Source organism: Tachyglossus aculeatus, chromosome 4, assembly GCF_015852505.1.
Source record: "Tachyglossus aculeatus isolate mTacAcu1 chromosome 4, mTacAcu1.pri, whole genome shotgun sequence".
Taxonomy (NCBI): Eukaryota; Metazoa; Chordata; class Mammalia; order Monotremata; family Tachyglossidae; genus Tachyglossus; species Tachyglossus aculeatus.
The window spans coordinates 66,173,636-66,188,849 of record NC_052069.1 but is presented as its reverse complement, the minus strand read 5'-3'; the positions used below and the strand labels follow the sequence as shown (position 1 = coordinate 66,188,849).

Sequence of the window (15,214 nt, the reverse complement as noted above, 5' to 3'; positions counted from 1 at the left end):
TGTTATTATTATTACCCAGTGCTGGAGTAGGTTAAGGAAGTCTTATGGAGACACAGGGGCCAGTGGGGATGTTGAGGGAGGTTTGAGGAGAAGGGAAGGAGTCAGGAGGGCAGGGAAGGGCTCTAACAGAGGGGAGTCAGACTCAGAGGGTCTCTCTCCAGATCACTCACATTCATTCATTCGTTCATTCATTCATTCAATCAATCGTATTTATTGAGCACTTACTGTGTGCAGAGCACTGTACTAAGCGCTTGGCAAGTACAAGTCGGCAACATATAGAGACGGTCCCTACCCAACAGTGGTTTTGCAGTCTAGAAGGGGGAGACAGACAACAAAACATGTGGACAGGTGTCAAGTCGTCAGAACAAATAGAATTAAAGCTAAATGCACCTCATTAACAAAAGAAATAGAATAGTAAATATGTACAAGTAAAATAGAGAAATAAATCTGTACAAACATATATACAGGTGCTGTGGGGAGGGGAAGGAGGTAGGGCGGGGGGAATGGGGAGGAGGAGAGGAAAAAGGGGGCTCTCCTTTTCTTCCCAAAGATCCCAGGGCTGGTCCTCTCCTCCCAGACCTCTTGACGTTCCAGTGTGGGTGGTGCAGAGTGGTGAATGATGACTGTTAGAAACCCTTGACACATACACAGACATTTCCCTATAGCCGAGCAGACTTTTGCTGCTTTAATACAGTAGATAAGTGTAGGAACAAGCAAATTCATGAAGCGTTCCATGTTTTTGTACATATCTGTAATTTTATTTATTTGTGTTGATGTCTGCCTCCCCCACTCTAGACTGTTAGGCAAGGAATGTGACTGTTTATTGCTGTATTGTACTCTCCCAAGCGCTTAGTACAGTGCTCTGCACACAGTAAGCACTCAGTAAATATGATTGAATAATAATGATGGTATTTGTAAGCGCTGACTGTGCGCTAAGCCTTGTTCTAAACACTGGGGTAGATACAGAGTAATTAATAATAATAATAATAATAATGGCATTTATTAAGTGCTTACTATGTGCGAAGCACTGTTCTAAGCACTGGGGAGGTTACAAGGTGATCAGGTTGTCCCGGGGGGCGGTCTCACAGTCTTAATCCCCATTTCACAGATGAGGTAACTGAGGCACAGAGAAGTTGTGACTTGCCCAAAGCCACACAGCTGACAAGTGGCGGAGCTGGGATTTGAACCCATGACTTTTGACTCCAAAGCCTGTGCTCTTTCCACTGAGTCACGCTGCTTCTCTAGGTTGTCCCACGTGGGGCTCACACTTTTAATCCCCATTTAAAATAATAATAATAATAATAATGTTGATGGCATTTGTTAAGTGCTTACTATGTGCCAAGCACTGTTCTAAGCACTGGGGGGATACAAGGTAATCAGGTTGTCCCGCATGGGGCTCACAGTCCTAATCCCCATTTTCCAGATGAGGTAACTGAGGCACAGAGAAGTTAAGTGACTCGTCCAAGGCCACACAGCAGACAAGTGGTGGAAACGGAATGAGAACCCATGACCTTCTTACTCCCAGGCCCATGCTGTATCCGCTACAGCGTGCTGCTATGTGCATTAAAAATGGGTAGGCATCAGTCAATCAATCAATAGTATTTATTGAGTACTTACTATGTGTAAAGCACTAAGCTAGCACTTCAGAGATAGTAATAATAACAATTATGGTACCTCTTAAGCGCTTACTATGTGCCAAGCACTGTTCTAAGCACTGGGGTAGATACAAGGTAATCAGGTTATACACAGTCCCTGTCCCACATAGGGCTCACACTCTTAATCCCCAGGGACCGTGTCTATATGTTGCCGACTTGTACTTCCCAAGCACTTAGCACAGTGCTCTGCACACAGTAAGTGCTCAATAAATGTGATTGAATGAATTTTCCACCCGAGGTAACTGAGGCCCAGAGAAGTGAAGTGACTATGCCCATGCTCTGTTCCCTAAGCCACGCTGCTTCACCAATGCAACAGAATTAGCAGACACATTCCTTGCCTATACTGAACTTACAGTCTAGACGGGGAAACAGACTTTAATAGGAATAAATAAATAATTTCTAATATTAAAGCAAGGGGCTGCAACTTGTGGCTTGGAGCCTGGCTCTTCTTGGAACCAAATGTGGCGCGTGGGAGGGGATGAGGCATTTAAAACCATTGCCTAGTGGCTCAGGCTAACTTATTATTATTTAATATTATTATTTATTTTTGGTATTTGTTAAGGGCTTACTATGTGCAAAGCACAGTTCTAAGCGCTGGGGTAGATGCAAGGTGATCAGGTTGTCCCTTGTGGGGCTAACAGTCTTCATCCCCATTTTACAGAAGAGGTAACTTGAGACGCAGAGATGTGAAGTGACTTGCCCAAAGTCACACAGCTGACAAGCGGCGGAGCGGGGATTTGAACCCATGACCTCTGATTCCCAATCCCAGGCTCTTGCCACTAAAGCCACGCTGCTTCTCTGCTAACTATGGGGGATACTCTCACCCAACACCCCCATTGCAAGGCATCACTACTGTGCATGGCATTGCTGTGTGGCCGCAAGTTTCATCTGCCCCATTGCTGCTCGGGACGGGGCAGGGGAGGGCCAGGGGAGTCAAATGCAGGCTGTCCTGGCTCCACTGTTGCAAATTGGACTGGACAGTTGGAAATTGGCCATATAGGAGGAGAATCCAACAGGAAGCAGTTGGGGTGGTCACTGACGGGGTCCGATAACCACCAGGAGGGCAGGAGAGAAGGGGAGGATGAGAGACAGAACCCTGGGAAAGCGGACAAGGCCAAAGGATGAGACAGAGCTAGTGACGGAGCAGCTGCCCGGGGGTGGGGGTGAGATAGTGATGGCCATATTGTGCAGCATCCCAGCAGCCCGGGGAGGCTCTTCCAGTTTCCACTGTGCCCGGGGATTTAGTGTCTTTACTGACTGCACGGACTGGCAACGTGGCATTCCCCCTGGAGCCTAGTGGAAAAATCATGAGCCTGGGAATCAGAAGGACCTAGGTTCTAATCCCATCTCCGCCACTTGTCTGCTTTGTGACTGTCACTTCACAATCACTTCACTTCTCTGGGCCTCAGTTACTTCATCTGTCAAATGGGGATGAAGACTGTGAGCTCCATGTGGGACAGGGACTGTGTCCAACGTAATTAGCTTTTTTTTTTATAATGGCATTTATTAAGCGCTTACTATGTGCAAAGCACTGTTCTAAGCGCTGGGAAGGTGGCAAGGTGATCAGGTTGTCCCACGTGGGGCTCACAGTCTTAATCCCCATTTTACAGATGAGGGAACTGAGGCCCAGAGAAGTTAAGTAGCTTGCCCAAAGTCACACAGCTGACAACTGGCAGAGACGGGATTTGAACCCATGACCTCTGACTCCAAAGCCCGGGCTCTTTCCACTGTGCCACGATCTACCCAGGACTTAGTAATAATAATAATTGTGTGATCTCCATGTGGGACAGGGACTGTGTCCAACATAATTAACTTGTATCTACCCAGCACTTAGTAATAATAATAATTGTGGTATTTAAGCACTTACGGCATGCCAAGCACTGTGCTACGTGCTGGGGTGAATACAAACAAATCGGGTTGGACACAGACCCAGTCCCACTTGGGACTTACAGTCTTAATCCCCATTTTACAGATGAGGAAACTGAAGGACAGCAAAGTGAAGTGATTTGACCAAGCTCACACAGCAGACAGGTGACAGAGCTGGAATTAGAACCCACAACCTTCTGACCCTTGTCCTGTGCTCTATCCGTTATGCCATGCTGCTTCAGCGGAACAGCACTTAGAACAGTGTTTGACACATAGTAAGCACTTCATTCATTCAGTTTTTCAATAGTATTTATTGAGCGCTTTCTGTGTGCAGAGCACAGTACTGAGCGCTTGGGAGAGTACAGTACAACAATTAACAGGCACATTCCCTGTCCACAACGAGCTTAACAAGCACCATCATTATTTTTACATCTCCCAGTCAGAGTCCAAAATCCTTTCTCTGATTACCCTTGGCATCCCGTCTTGGAAGTGAAGTGGGAAAGAGGTGGGGAGTCACAGTGGCGCGCACCCTTCCTATGCCACTACTGGCCAACCACAGCCACCCCAACCTCCCTGTGGGCCCCCATACTGGGAGTGCAGTCAGGGGTGGGCACTCCTGCAGATGTCCTGTTTAAATGAAACCTTTTCCTTGCCTTCACTAGGCCAGTTCTGCTTTAAAGAAAAAAAGAAAAATGAAAATAAAAATCAAAGAGGATGAGGCCCCTTTCCCCAGCCTGCTAGGCAACTGCCAGAAATATGTGTGTTTTCCTTAAAGCACCCTTTGGAGGGGCTGTGCGTAGTCACCTCGCTGTGGAGAAATTGTTATTTTGTTTCATTCCACAGCATCAAAGGAATTGGCCCAGGGCCAGAGATAGGTTAGGGGGCTGGGCAGGGGGATGATGAAGGGAGGATGGATTCCTCGTTGGCCCAAGCAACTGCACTGGGCGATATCTTGTTGACCTTTCCTCCCTTGCCCTACTGCCACCCAGAGAGAGACACGTTTGTTATCCACTTCCCTGCAGCTCAGCACAATGGCCCTCCTCTGGATTTCCCAAATGGATGAGAAGCATTGCCCTTTCTGGGCTGGAAGTTGCCTGGAGCTGGCCCGGCCCAATGCCCTACTGACTGGATGTGGAAATAATAACAGATTTTCCCAGTTCAGCATCATTTCCATCCACCTTGTTCCCGCTCCTCAGTAACTCAGGCAATGAAAACGAGAAGCAGCTTGCCCTAGTGGATAGAGCACAGGATTAGCAATCAGAGGACCTGGGTTCCAATCCCAGCTCTGCCACACAGGTCTGCTTGTGTGACCTTGGGCATATCCCTTAACTTCACTTGGGCCTCAGTTTCCTCATCTATAAAATGGGGATTAAATTCCACTCCCTCCAACTTGAGCCCTCTGTGAGACAGGGAGGGACTGTGTCCAACCTGAGTATCTAGTATCTACCCCAGTGCTTAGAACAGTGCTTGGTACACAGTAAGCGAGGATGGGAGATCGGAGAGAAGGCTGATGCAGTAGTCCAGATGGGATAGGATGAGAGCTTGAACGAGCAGAGTAGCGGTATGGATGGAGAGGAAAGGGCGGGACTTGGCAATGTTGCGGAGCTGAGACCGGCAGGTTTTGGTGATGGCTCGGATTTGAGGGGTGAATGAGAGAGCGGAGTCGAGGATGACACCAAGGTTGCGGGCTTGTGAGATGGGAAGGATGGTAGTGCCGTCAACAGAGATGGGAAAGTCAGGGAGAGGGCAGGGTTTGGGAGGGAAGACAAGGAGTTCAGTCTTGGACACGTTGAGTTTTAGGTGGCGGGCAGACATCCAGATGGAGATGTCCTGAAGGCAGGAGGAGATGCGAGCCCGGAGAGAGGGGGAGAGAGCAGGGACAGAGATGTAGATCTGGGTGTCATCAGCGTAGAGATGATAGTTGAAGCCGTGGGAGCGAATGAGGTCACCAAGGGAGTGTGTGTAGATCGAGAACAGAAGGGGACCAAGCACTGAACCTTGGGGTACCCTCACAGTAAGGGGATGCACACAGTAAGCGCTCAATAAATACAATTGAATGAATAAAGTGCACGAACAGTGTGAGCAGGAGGAAAGCAATGGCACAATTGGTAACCACTTGCCTAGGGCAAAAGGAACATGTGCACTTGTGTCAGTGGGTTGTGGGGAGTTAAGGACCCAGGGAAAAATGTGATCCAGATAAGATCAGGAGCTCTCTGCCAGCTGGATGCTGCTCTTGCCTCGAATGAAGATTGGCCTGTGATGAAGATGTTTCTATCAGGACTTGAAAAATGGCTCACGTGGAGATTTTACTGTTTTAACTTCTGAGCCTCTTTGCTGTCTTCTACTCTGCTGAACATCCTCTTACATAAACACTCTCCTAGCTTTGGAGCCCTTGAATTACAGGCTTCATCAAGCGCCTACTGTGGGTTGCATTTGTGTTGTGTTAAATGCTGGACTGAATACAGTAGAATTCAAGATAAGTAAATCAGTCGCATCCCCATTGCAAACATGGCCTAGCTAAGGGAAGCAGCGTGGCTTAGTGGAAAGAGCCCAGGCTTGAGAGTCAGAAGTCATGAGTTCTAATTCCGCTTCTGCCACTTGTCAGCTGTCTGACTTTTGGCAAGTCACTTAACTTCTCTGGGCCTCAGTTTCCTCATCTGTAAAGTGGGGATGAAATCTGTGAGCCCTACGTGGGACACCCTGATTACCTTGTACTACCCCAGCGCTTAGAACAGTGCTTTTCACACAGTAAGCGCTTAACAAATGCCATCATTATTAATAAGCGAACAATGATAAGCCGTCAATCCCAGTCATAGCACCTATTTTTAGGACTTCTTTGCATAATACTTTAGTAGTTTTTCCAGTGCTCTCTCACTTTTAGATTCCACTGAAAATTTACCTTGTCTTCAAAATGCTTTTGCTCTCCTCTTCAACCTCTGAAGCATTTCCACTGACTTGAGTAGAGTAAGAAAAGCTCCTTTCAACTTAGCATCACATAATGGCAGATCTATTTAGCATAGTTCTTTTTTCCTTTTTTTAACACAAGATACCTTCTTTGGCTGAACAGACATGTCCCTGTCATGTCCAATATGATTTTCTTTGTATCCACCCCAGCCCTCAGGGAAGTATATTAGCACCTACTTAACACTTTATCAAAACTATTATTATTATTACATAGGCATGAAAAAAACTTATTTTGCTCATTCTATTATTGGTACCTAGTTACACAACTATTAGAGCATATAACCAAATTTATTGTGTTCTTAATAATCTTAAAATATCTTTTTGATATTTATTTGGTCAATCTAGGGGATCTGGCAAGCACATTAGGCCCTACAGTATTTCCTTTGGAAATTTATACTTCATTTAACACTCTTTGACTGAACAACAGAACAATACATCGGCATTAACAGACACACACCGCCCACCACAGTCCAGAAGGGGAGACAGACATTAATATGAATAAATAAGTAATTTATAATATATAATTTAATGATATGTACATAAATGCTGTGGGGTTCGGGGTGGGTTGAATACTCCAAAGGTCAAAGGGCATAAACGACACAGAAAGGAGAACCAGCCCGGGAAAAAAGGGCTTAATTAGGGGAGGACTCTTGGAGGAGTGGCACTGCCACTTATCTGCTGTGTGACCTTGGGCAAATCACTTAACTTCTCTGCACCTCTGTTCCCTCACCTGTAAAATGGGGACTAAGATGGTGAGCCCCTTGTGGGACAGGAACCATGTCCGACTTGATTAGCTTTTGTATCTACCCCACCACTTAGACCAATGCTTGACATGAATTAAGCGCTTAACAAACACCATCATCATCAAGAGTCTGGTCTAAGGTTCTGGCAATTCCTCCCCTGTTCTCTCGGTTGGCTCCCTTCTTTCCCCAGGCCTGCTAATCCTGGACATCCTCAAGGTCCAAGCTAGTCTGGGACCAGAGAGAAGACTGTGTATTTTGCCCAGAACAAAGAAAATTGATTGCTGTCCTTGGCAAGCACTGTTCCTGGGGCGAGCTCTGGGCCGAATTCAAGGTGTCAGAGACTGAGGAGAGAGTGGGGAAGGGAAGTGGAGGCAGCAGGGGGTTGCAGGGATGTGACCGTGAAGGAATTCAGCTGAGAATTTTTCTCTTCCTGCAGGGCCTTCCTGGAATAAAGGGAGAAAGAGGCGAGCGAGTAAGTAGCCATTAGCCATTTTTGTTTGGGGGTGGTTGGGGAAGGGGACCAGTAAAGTCCCCAGGATCCTGATTTCCTAGTTGGCTAAGGAAGCCCCAACATCTTTTTATCCCTGACAACATCTCCCAACACTTCCTCTGACAAGGAAGCTTAGCTCAGACTTCTTTTCCATTTCGGTTTTCTCCAGGAAATGCTCCACCAATTTTGTGTTTGAATTAAAGACTCTTCTGACCCTTTTTTGAGAGGAACGGTTTTAGATGCCACCTTTTTTGTAAGTGCTACAACTGGCCAGAGTGGGGACCGTCATACTCAAACACCCGAACCCTGAGGAGGAGTGGGAAGGATGAAGGAGGAGGGTCAGGTTTTACTCCTAGGTGGACCTTGGGGGCTGAGCGTAGCTAAACACGGGATGTTCATCGGCCAGATTTCTCATCCCCACCCCTGACCCTACCCACCTCTCCCACCCAGTGTGAGGCTGTCCTGTGGCAGAGGTAAGGAGTGAAGATAAGTCAAAAGAACTTTCTGCTGAGAACCTGTCTCGGGGAAGGGATAAGGGAGCCTGGGGTCCATGTCGAATGCCAGCTGAACGGTTTCCTCTCCTACAGGGGGACCTGCAGTCTCAAGCCATGGTCCGGGCAGTAGCTCGCCAAGTGTGTGAACAACTCATCCAGAGTAAGTCCTGAGAATCGGGGGTTATATTCCTGTTTTACCTGGGAGTTGGGGAAAGTTTTCTGGAAGAGCAGTGCCTGCTGGAAAATAATTCCTGAAGAAACTCGCATGGTGTTGGGATCCAGCTCAATGGGCCTGTCTCTCCCAAGTGAAGTCATGGCATGGAGCCTCCGGGATGGGCCAGCTACATTTCATCAATCAATCCATCATATTTATTAGGCACTTACTGTGTGCAAAGCACTGAGAAACAGCGTGGCTTAGTGGATAGAATATGGGCCTGGGATTCAGAAGGTCAGGGGTTCTAATCCCTGCTCTGCCACTTTTCTGCTGTGTAACCTTGGGCAAGTCACTTCACTTCTCTGGGCCTCAGTTACCTTACCTGGAAAATGGGGATTGAGACTGTGAGCCCCACATGGAGCAGGGACTGTGTCCAATCTGATTTGCTTGTATCCACCCCAGTGCTTAGTACAGTTCCTGGCACGTAGTAAGCACTTAAGAAATACTATCATCATTATTATTACTATTATTACTAAGTGCTTTGTTCCCTGCCCTCAACAAACTTCATCTTAAAATAGTGGCAAGAGCACTGATCTGGGAGTTGGGAGACCTGTATTATTGTCTTAGGTCTAGCTCTGACCTACTAAATGACTTCAGACAGGGTACTTAACCTTTCTCGCCTCAGTTTCCTCATCTGCTAAACAGGAATTATGATTCCTGCCTCTCCCTACCTCATGGGAGATTCTGAGAACAAAATGATCTCACCCTGTGGCGAAAGCGCTTTGGAAAAACAAAAGTTCTGAACAAATCCAAGGTGATGTTGTTGTATATAGATCCTGGAACTTACATATAAGGGTGGAAGACTGAGGTAGTGCCTGTCTTGTTGTATTAGTTGATGGAAAAATGATTTTATGGTGGCTGTGGTATTCAGAACACATTTCCCCCCAAGAATGCAGCTTAAATTTCTGCTGAAGGGTTTAGAGGTTGCTGAAAATCTCAGGGTGCTGACACAGTAATCCAGTGACTTTGGATGCCCTAAGGGGCAGGGCAATACACTCATTCATTCATTCATTCAATCGTATTTATTGAGCGCTTACTGTGTGCAGAGCACTGAACTAAGCACTTGGGAAGTACAAGTTGGCAACATATAGAAACGGTCCCTACCCAACAACGGGCTCACAGTCTAGAAGCGGGAGATAGACAACAAAACAAAACATGGAGACAGGTGTCAAAATCATCAGAACAAATAGAATTAAAGCTATATGCAATACTCCTCTCTTTGCCATTTAGCTTGAGAGGAGGAATTGATGGAGCAGATCATCAATCCTTCTGCAGAATGGGAGGAGATGGAAACATTGAGCATGGATCATTTCCAATCTAATTCCTGCTCAGAGGTAACCAGGTTGGGCTGACCCACGTGATGGAAGAATCGCCGCCACCCCCTCAAACCAGAGTTCCCGCTCTCGGGCCTCCGGAGGGGAAGGGCCGTGGCAAGAGAGCTGAGATAGGGTCTTCGGGAGGATTAGCGTGGTCCTGGGAATTTTGGTGGGGGAGGTGGGGGCATAAGGAGACTTGAGCCATCTGAAGACTTGCTGTGGGGGCTGAGGATCAGGTACCAGCTGCTCTGTGACTGTAGAAAGTCTTCCGCTCAGTCATGTCTGTTGGGATGGTGAACACCAAGTAGGCCTTGGTCAGGGTAGAGTCCAGAAGCTCTAGGGTTAAAGACCCAAAGTCCACACTGCTCATAACCCAGAGGAAAGTTTCAGAGAATTCCCATTTTTGCCTCCCTAGACAACTTGGACAGGTCTGAGCGTTCATCGCCAACATTTTAGTCTGAAAATGCTTTTCCTTTGCCAATTGCTAACATATTGGGTGACTTTTCCATCTTTTTTAATGCAGGTCACATGGCCAGATACAGCTCTCTCCTGAACCAGATTCCAAGTCCATCTGAGTCAGGCCGGGCTGTTCCAGGTCCTCCCGGGGAGCCGGGGAGACAGGGCTCTCCTGGTCCCCCCGGGGAGCAGGGACCCCCGGGACCTCCGGGATTCACAGGAAACCCAGGGTCACCGGGCACGCCGGGTGAGAGAGGTGAGTTTGCTCAAAGAACCCATCTGGGACTCAACAGTCCAGCACCACACCTTGTTTTGGACCTCCTGGTTCCGGACCTATCCCGGGTTTGCGTGGCCTTGAGGAAAGAAAAAAACAAGGCCAGCAGTCCTCTGACTCTTCCCAACTCTGCTCCGAGCCTCTGGGAGGCCTTAGACGAGTCACTTAACTTCTACGAGGCTTCAGTTTCCTCCTCTGTAAAATGGGGATAATAATCCCTGCCTCTGAGGTCGGGAGGCGAAAATGAGATCATGGGTGGAAAATGCTGGGGAGTGCTACGCATTCAAAGGATTATTATTGATGTTGTGGTTCTTGTGGTGGTGGATGTTATTGTTCCATCTCTGAAAGGATGGCATTGGGTCAAGAGTGGTTATGGTTTTCCCAGGAGGTGCATGCAATTTGTGTGTGTTGGGCTCCTGGCTAGGGCGGATGGGGGGATGTTGGGTGAGTGGGATTTTCAGTCAGAGACACAGCAGGGGACCGTATTTGTTCACACACTGAGGGGTCTCCTTGAGTCAGTCAATCAATCATACTTATTGAGTGCTTACTGTGTGTGCAGAGCATTGTACTAAGCATTTGGGAGAGTACAATACAATATTTGTACACGATGGGAAGTCACGCATTCTGGGCAGTGTTGGTGACCCTGGATTTAGACCTGCCACCCAGGACTGGGATTGCCAGCCACTGACAGGACTCAGTCTCTGCTAGGGCCTTCCTGCATCCTATCTGGGAGTTGAAGGCATTAGGGGCAAAGACTGAATGAAACCAAAGACTATACTCCCTGAGTGCTGGGCTGACACCAGCATGTGACCCTGGTTCTGGCAGACTCCTCTGGTCTGTGGTAGTCCAGGCCGAGGGCTAGCAGGCTGGGTCAGCTTTGTGGGGGAAATTGAAAGAGGGGACTCAGGGAAAGGAAGAAGATGGGAAGATCAGGTGAGGTGAAGGACATACTGAAGTGCTCAATACAGAGCGCTGTACACAGCAAGTGCTCCATAAATACCATTCCTTGTTTGCCTGATTGATTGAAATGGCCGGACCCTCAGAACAAACCCAGAGAGCAGGCAAAAAGAAGAAATGTTCTCGGAGAAGCCCGGTCATGTAGCAAGAGACTAGGCAGACACGGAGCTTACTTGACCTAAAGAAGGCCTTCCTGGATGACATGGGTTTGTAAGGAACTCTAGAGTGAACCCTCTGGACCCCAGACCAGCTCAGGGCAAGAAATGGAGAAGGGCTCCAGAATTAAGGCTCTCCCATTCCCAATTTTGGTGGCGGAAGCCAGCTGCCTTTAGCTATCCATCTCTTTGTCAGGAAGCTCTGGGCTGAAAATATCAGAAGTGTCTTGCCAGCAACAGACCACTTCAGTACCAAACTCCCCCTGTCATTTCTCTGCTCGCCTCCTTCCTTGCCCAGCTCTGTTTGCATGGCTTCTCTCCCTCCCTATGGTTGCTAGGAGTGGGGATAGGAGATAGGGCTCCAGTAAGCATTTCTGATCAGCCCAAAATGTCTGCAGATGTTTTCGTCCCAACTGTGCACTGTCTGAGGGATCCACCTCCCTCCTTGCAGCTGCCTGGATTTTCTGGAACTGCTCCCTTTCCTCTCCCATCCTGGCCCCCTGAAATGCAGGGAAAGACAGCGCGATTCTTCGAAGGGTCTTTGGGTATGATTTCCCACGCAGTTCTCGACTGGCATAGTCCAAGGGGATTGGTCCCCTTCTCAAGGCCTACTGAGGTCTTTCAGAGAGTAACCTCCTGGTGAATTTGGGTTTCCTTTTCTGGCACGGATGGGTCACTGCACTGCTTTGGCAGGAAGCCTGTTTTTTTCCACCCCCTCTCTTCATTTGTCTACGTAATGAGTAGGTTCAGATCTAAGAAATTGATCTATCTGGAATTTTGCCAAGCCTGGGCTTGGGAGTGAGGAACTGGGGACCAAGTCCTAAAATAATACAATCAAAACTGTACTCATTCAGAAGATCAGCCAGTTAACTAATTGCTGCATTTGGGGTTTTGTTCTGCGGATTTGTCCACAGTGCTTTGCTCCACTTGTACATAGAGAAGGACCCAAGTTGCCGTTTTCAAGGAAACTAAATTATTTTGAAGAGACATGTTCATTCGCTCCATACTGTTTGGTTTGCCGCTGTGTGCAGGGCACTTAGCTGGGCACCTGATGAGTGTGGAGTGTTCTACTTGAAAGAGTTCAGCCGAAGTCAGAGGTTCTCTCTGATCTCAATCCAGTAGATGTCCATGGTATGCTCTGCAGTCCTTAGGGAGCTTAGACCCAAAGAGAGAGAAGGGATGCAGTGTTGCCTAGTGGATAGAGTATGGACCTGGGAGACAGAAGGACCTGGGTTCTAGACCCAGCTCTTCCACTTGTCTGCTGTGTGATCTTGGGCAAGTCACTTCACTTCTCTGGGCCTGTTACCTCATCTGTAAAATGGGGATTAAGACTATAATCCCCACCTAGGGCATGGACTGTGTCCAACCTGATTACTTCATATCTACCCCAGCGCTTAGAGCAGTACCTGTAACATAGAAAGTGTTTAACAAATACCATAAAAAAGAGAGAGAGCGATGGGCAATCGCAAATTATATGTCCCCATTGGGAGCAGGAGGAAAAATCTAGATACAACTGGTGACAGTAAGGGGTGACAAAATGACCAAATGAAGGGTTTGATGGAGTAGTTCCAGTAATGTCCATTCACAAGTGCTAAGGATTGCTGTTGGGGTGACAAGACCAGGGGTCATTGAAATTGGTTGGGAAAGGCCTCCTGGGGGAGTGGATTTCCAGGAGACTTTGTGATCTGGTCCCTTCAAGAAGTAAAATGGAAAGGAAACCTCAAATTTTGAGTGTTTTTAGGACCACTGTTTGGGTTGAATTTCTCCCGTTTTGGATTTCCCATACGTTGTAGGATGCCCTGATGACTAGCCAGGCCGAGTTGTGGTTGGGGCAATCCCACCATCATAGGTATTCAATCACTTGTCAGATCATCATCACACTTGTTAACTACCCTCACAGACAAATCATCAGGAAATTGGAGCTCCCCAAGTGCCCTCTGACCATAACTGAAGTGGACAAGTGCCCCAGCAGGTCCTGCGCAATAGAAACGTAGCCTGCCGAGAGAAGCAGGGAGAGAGAATAGGAGGAGAGCAGACCGTAGCAGGACATCATGGGAACGTGGTACAATGGACAATGGCTCCAGACCCTGAGAGGCTGGGGGAGGTAGAACAACCCCAGGCTTGTGACACACCAGGGGTTACTGAAGCAAAAATCAAGTGGTGGCTCAAATGCTTTGAAGGTTGGGAGTGGGGAGTCAACACGGTTCTACCACTCTCCCCAAAGTTCATGTCCTGGTGAGACCAAGGTCAGAAATGGACCCCAAGACTGAAGAGGTATCCCAACTCTAGCTTCTCTAGGCCATAATGCCAATGATAGTAATAATAATAATAATAATAATAATAATAATAATAATAATAATAATAAATATGGTATTTATTAATATCAAGCACTGTTCTAAGCGCTGGGGTAGATGCAAGTTAATTAGGTTGTCCCACGTGGGGCTTACACTTTTAATCCCCATTTAACAGATGAAGTAACTGAGGCACAGAGAAGTTAAATGACTTGCCCAAGGTCACACAGCAGACAAGTGGCGGAGCCGGGATTGGAACCCAGTCCTCTGACTCCCAAGCCCGTGTTCCTTCCACTAAGTCCCACTGCTAAGTGAGATTGTATCAGAGAGTGTGTGACTTTGGGCAAGTCACTTAACTTCTCTGTGCCTCAGTTACCTCATCTGTAAAATGGGGATTAAGACTGTGAGCCCCCCATGGGACAACCTGATCACCTTGTAACCTCCCCAGTGCTTAGAACAGTGCTTTGCACATAGTAAGCACTTAATAAATGCTATTATTATTATTATTATTATTATTAGAGAGAGCGAGCCTCTTGCAGCCTGTACCCAAGAAATCCAGCAGCACACTTTTTCTGGTCCCTGTGGCCATTCCCCAGGACATTTGCTTGGGGACATTTTTGCTGAGAGACAGATGATCAAGACTGTAAGCTTCTAAAGGGCAGGGATCATGCCCAGCCATTCTGTTGTATTGTAATAATAATAGTAATGATGGCATTTATTAAACACTTACTATGAGCAAAGCACTGTTCTAAGCACTGGGGAGGTTACACGGTGATCAGGTTGTCCCCCGGGGGCTCACAGTCTTAATCCCCATTTTATAGATGAGGGAACTGAGGCACAGAGAAGTGAAGTGACTTGCCCAAAGTCTCACAGCTGACAACTGGCGGAGCCGGGATTTGAACCCATGACCTCTGACTCCACAGCCTGTGCTCTTTCCAGTGAGCCACGCTGCTTCTCATTGTACTCTCCCAAGCGCTTAGTACAGTGCTCTGCACACAGTAAGCGCTCAATAAATACCATCAATTGATGGAACCGAATAGCTCTGAGTTTTCCACGGTGGCCTCTGAATGAAGAAACAGAGTTTTTCAGCTCAGGGGACCTCAATCCATTGTGAGCTCATTGTGGGCAGGGATTGTCACTGTTTATTGTTCGTTCATTCATTCAATCGTATTTATTGAGCGCTTACTTTGCGCAGAGCATTGTACTAAGTGCTTGGGAAGTACAAGTTGGCAACATATAGAGACGGTCCCTACCCAACAACGGGCTCATTGTATTGTACTTTCCCAAGCGCTTAGTACAGTGCTCTGCACACAGTAAGCACTTAATACAGTTGAATGAA

General features: G+C 47.4%; 1 protein-coding gene across 2 annotated transcripts in view; it reads left to right on the top strand.

Annotated features, from left to right (window-relative positions):
* The window catches only part of COL14A1 (collagen type XIV alpha 1 chain), a 189,613-nt gene that overhangs the window by 162,866 nt on the left and 11,533 nt on the right, over window positions 1-15,214 (top strand). For both annotated transcript variants that reach the window (XM_038744920.1, XM_038744919.1), the window contains exons 43-45: window positions 7,665-7,700; window positions 8,306-8,372; window positions 10,266-10,454. In XM_038744920.1, coding sequence (XP_038600848.1) covers window positions 7,665-7,700; window positions 8,306-8,372; window positions 10,266-10,454 — 292 coding nt within the window. The remainder of the gene's footprint in view (window positions 1-7,664; window positions 7,701-8,305; window positions 8,373-10,265; window positions 10,455-15,214) is intronic.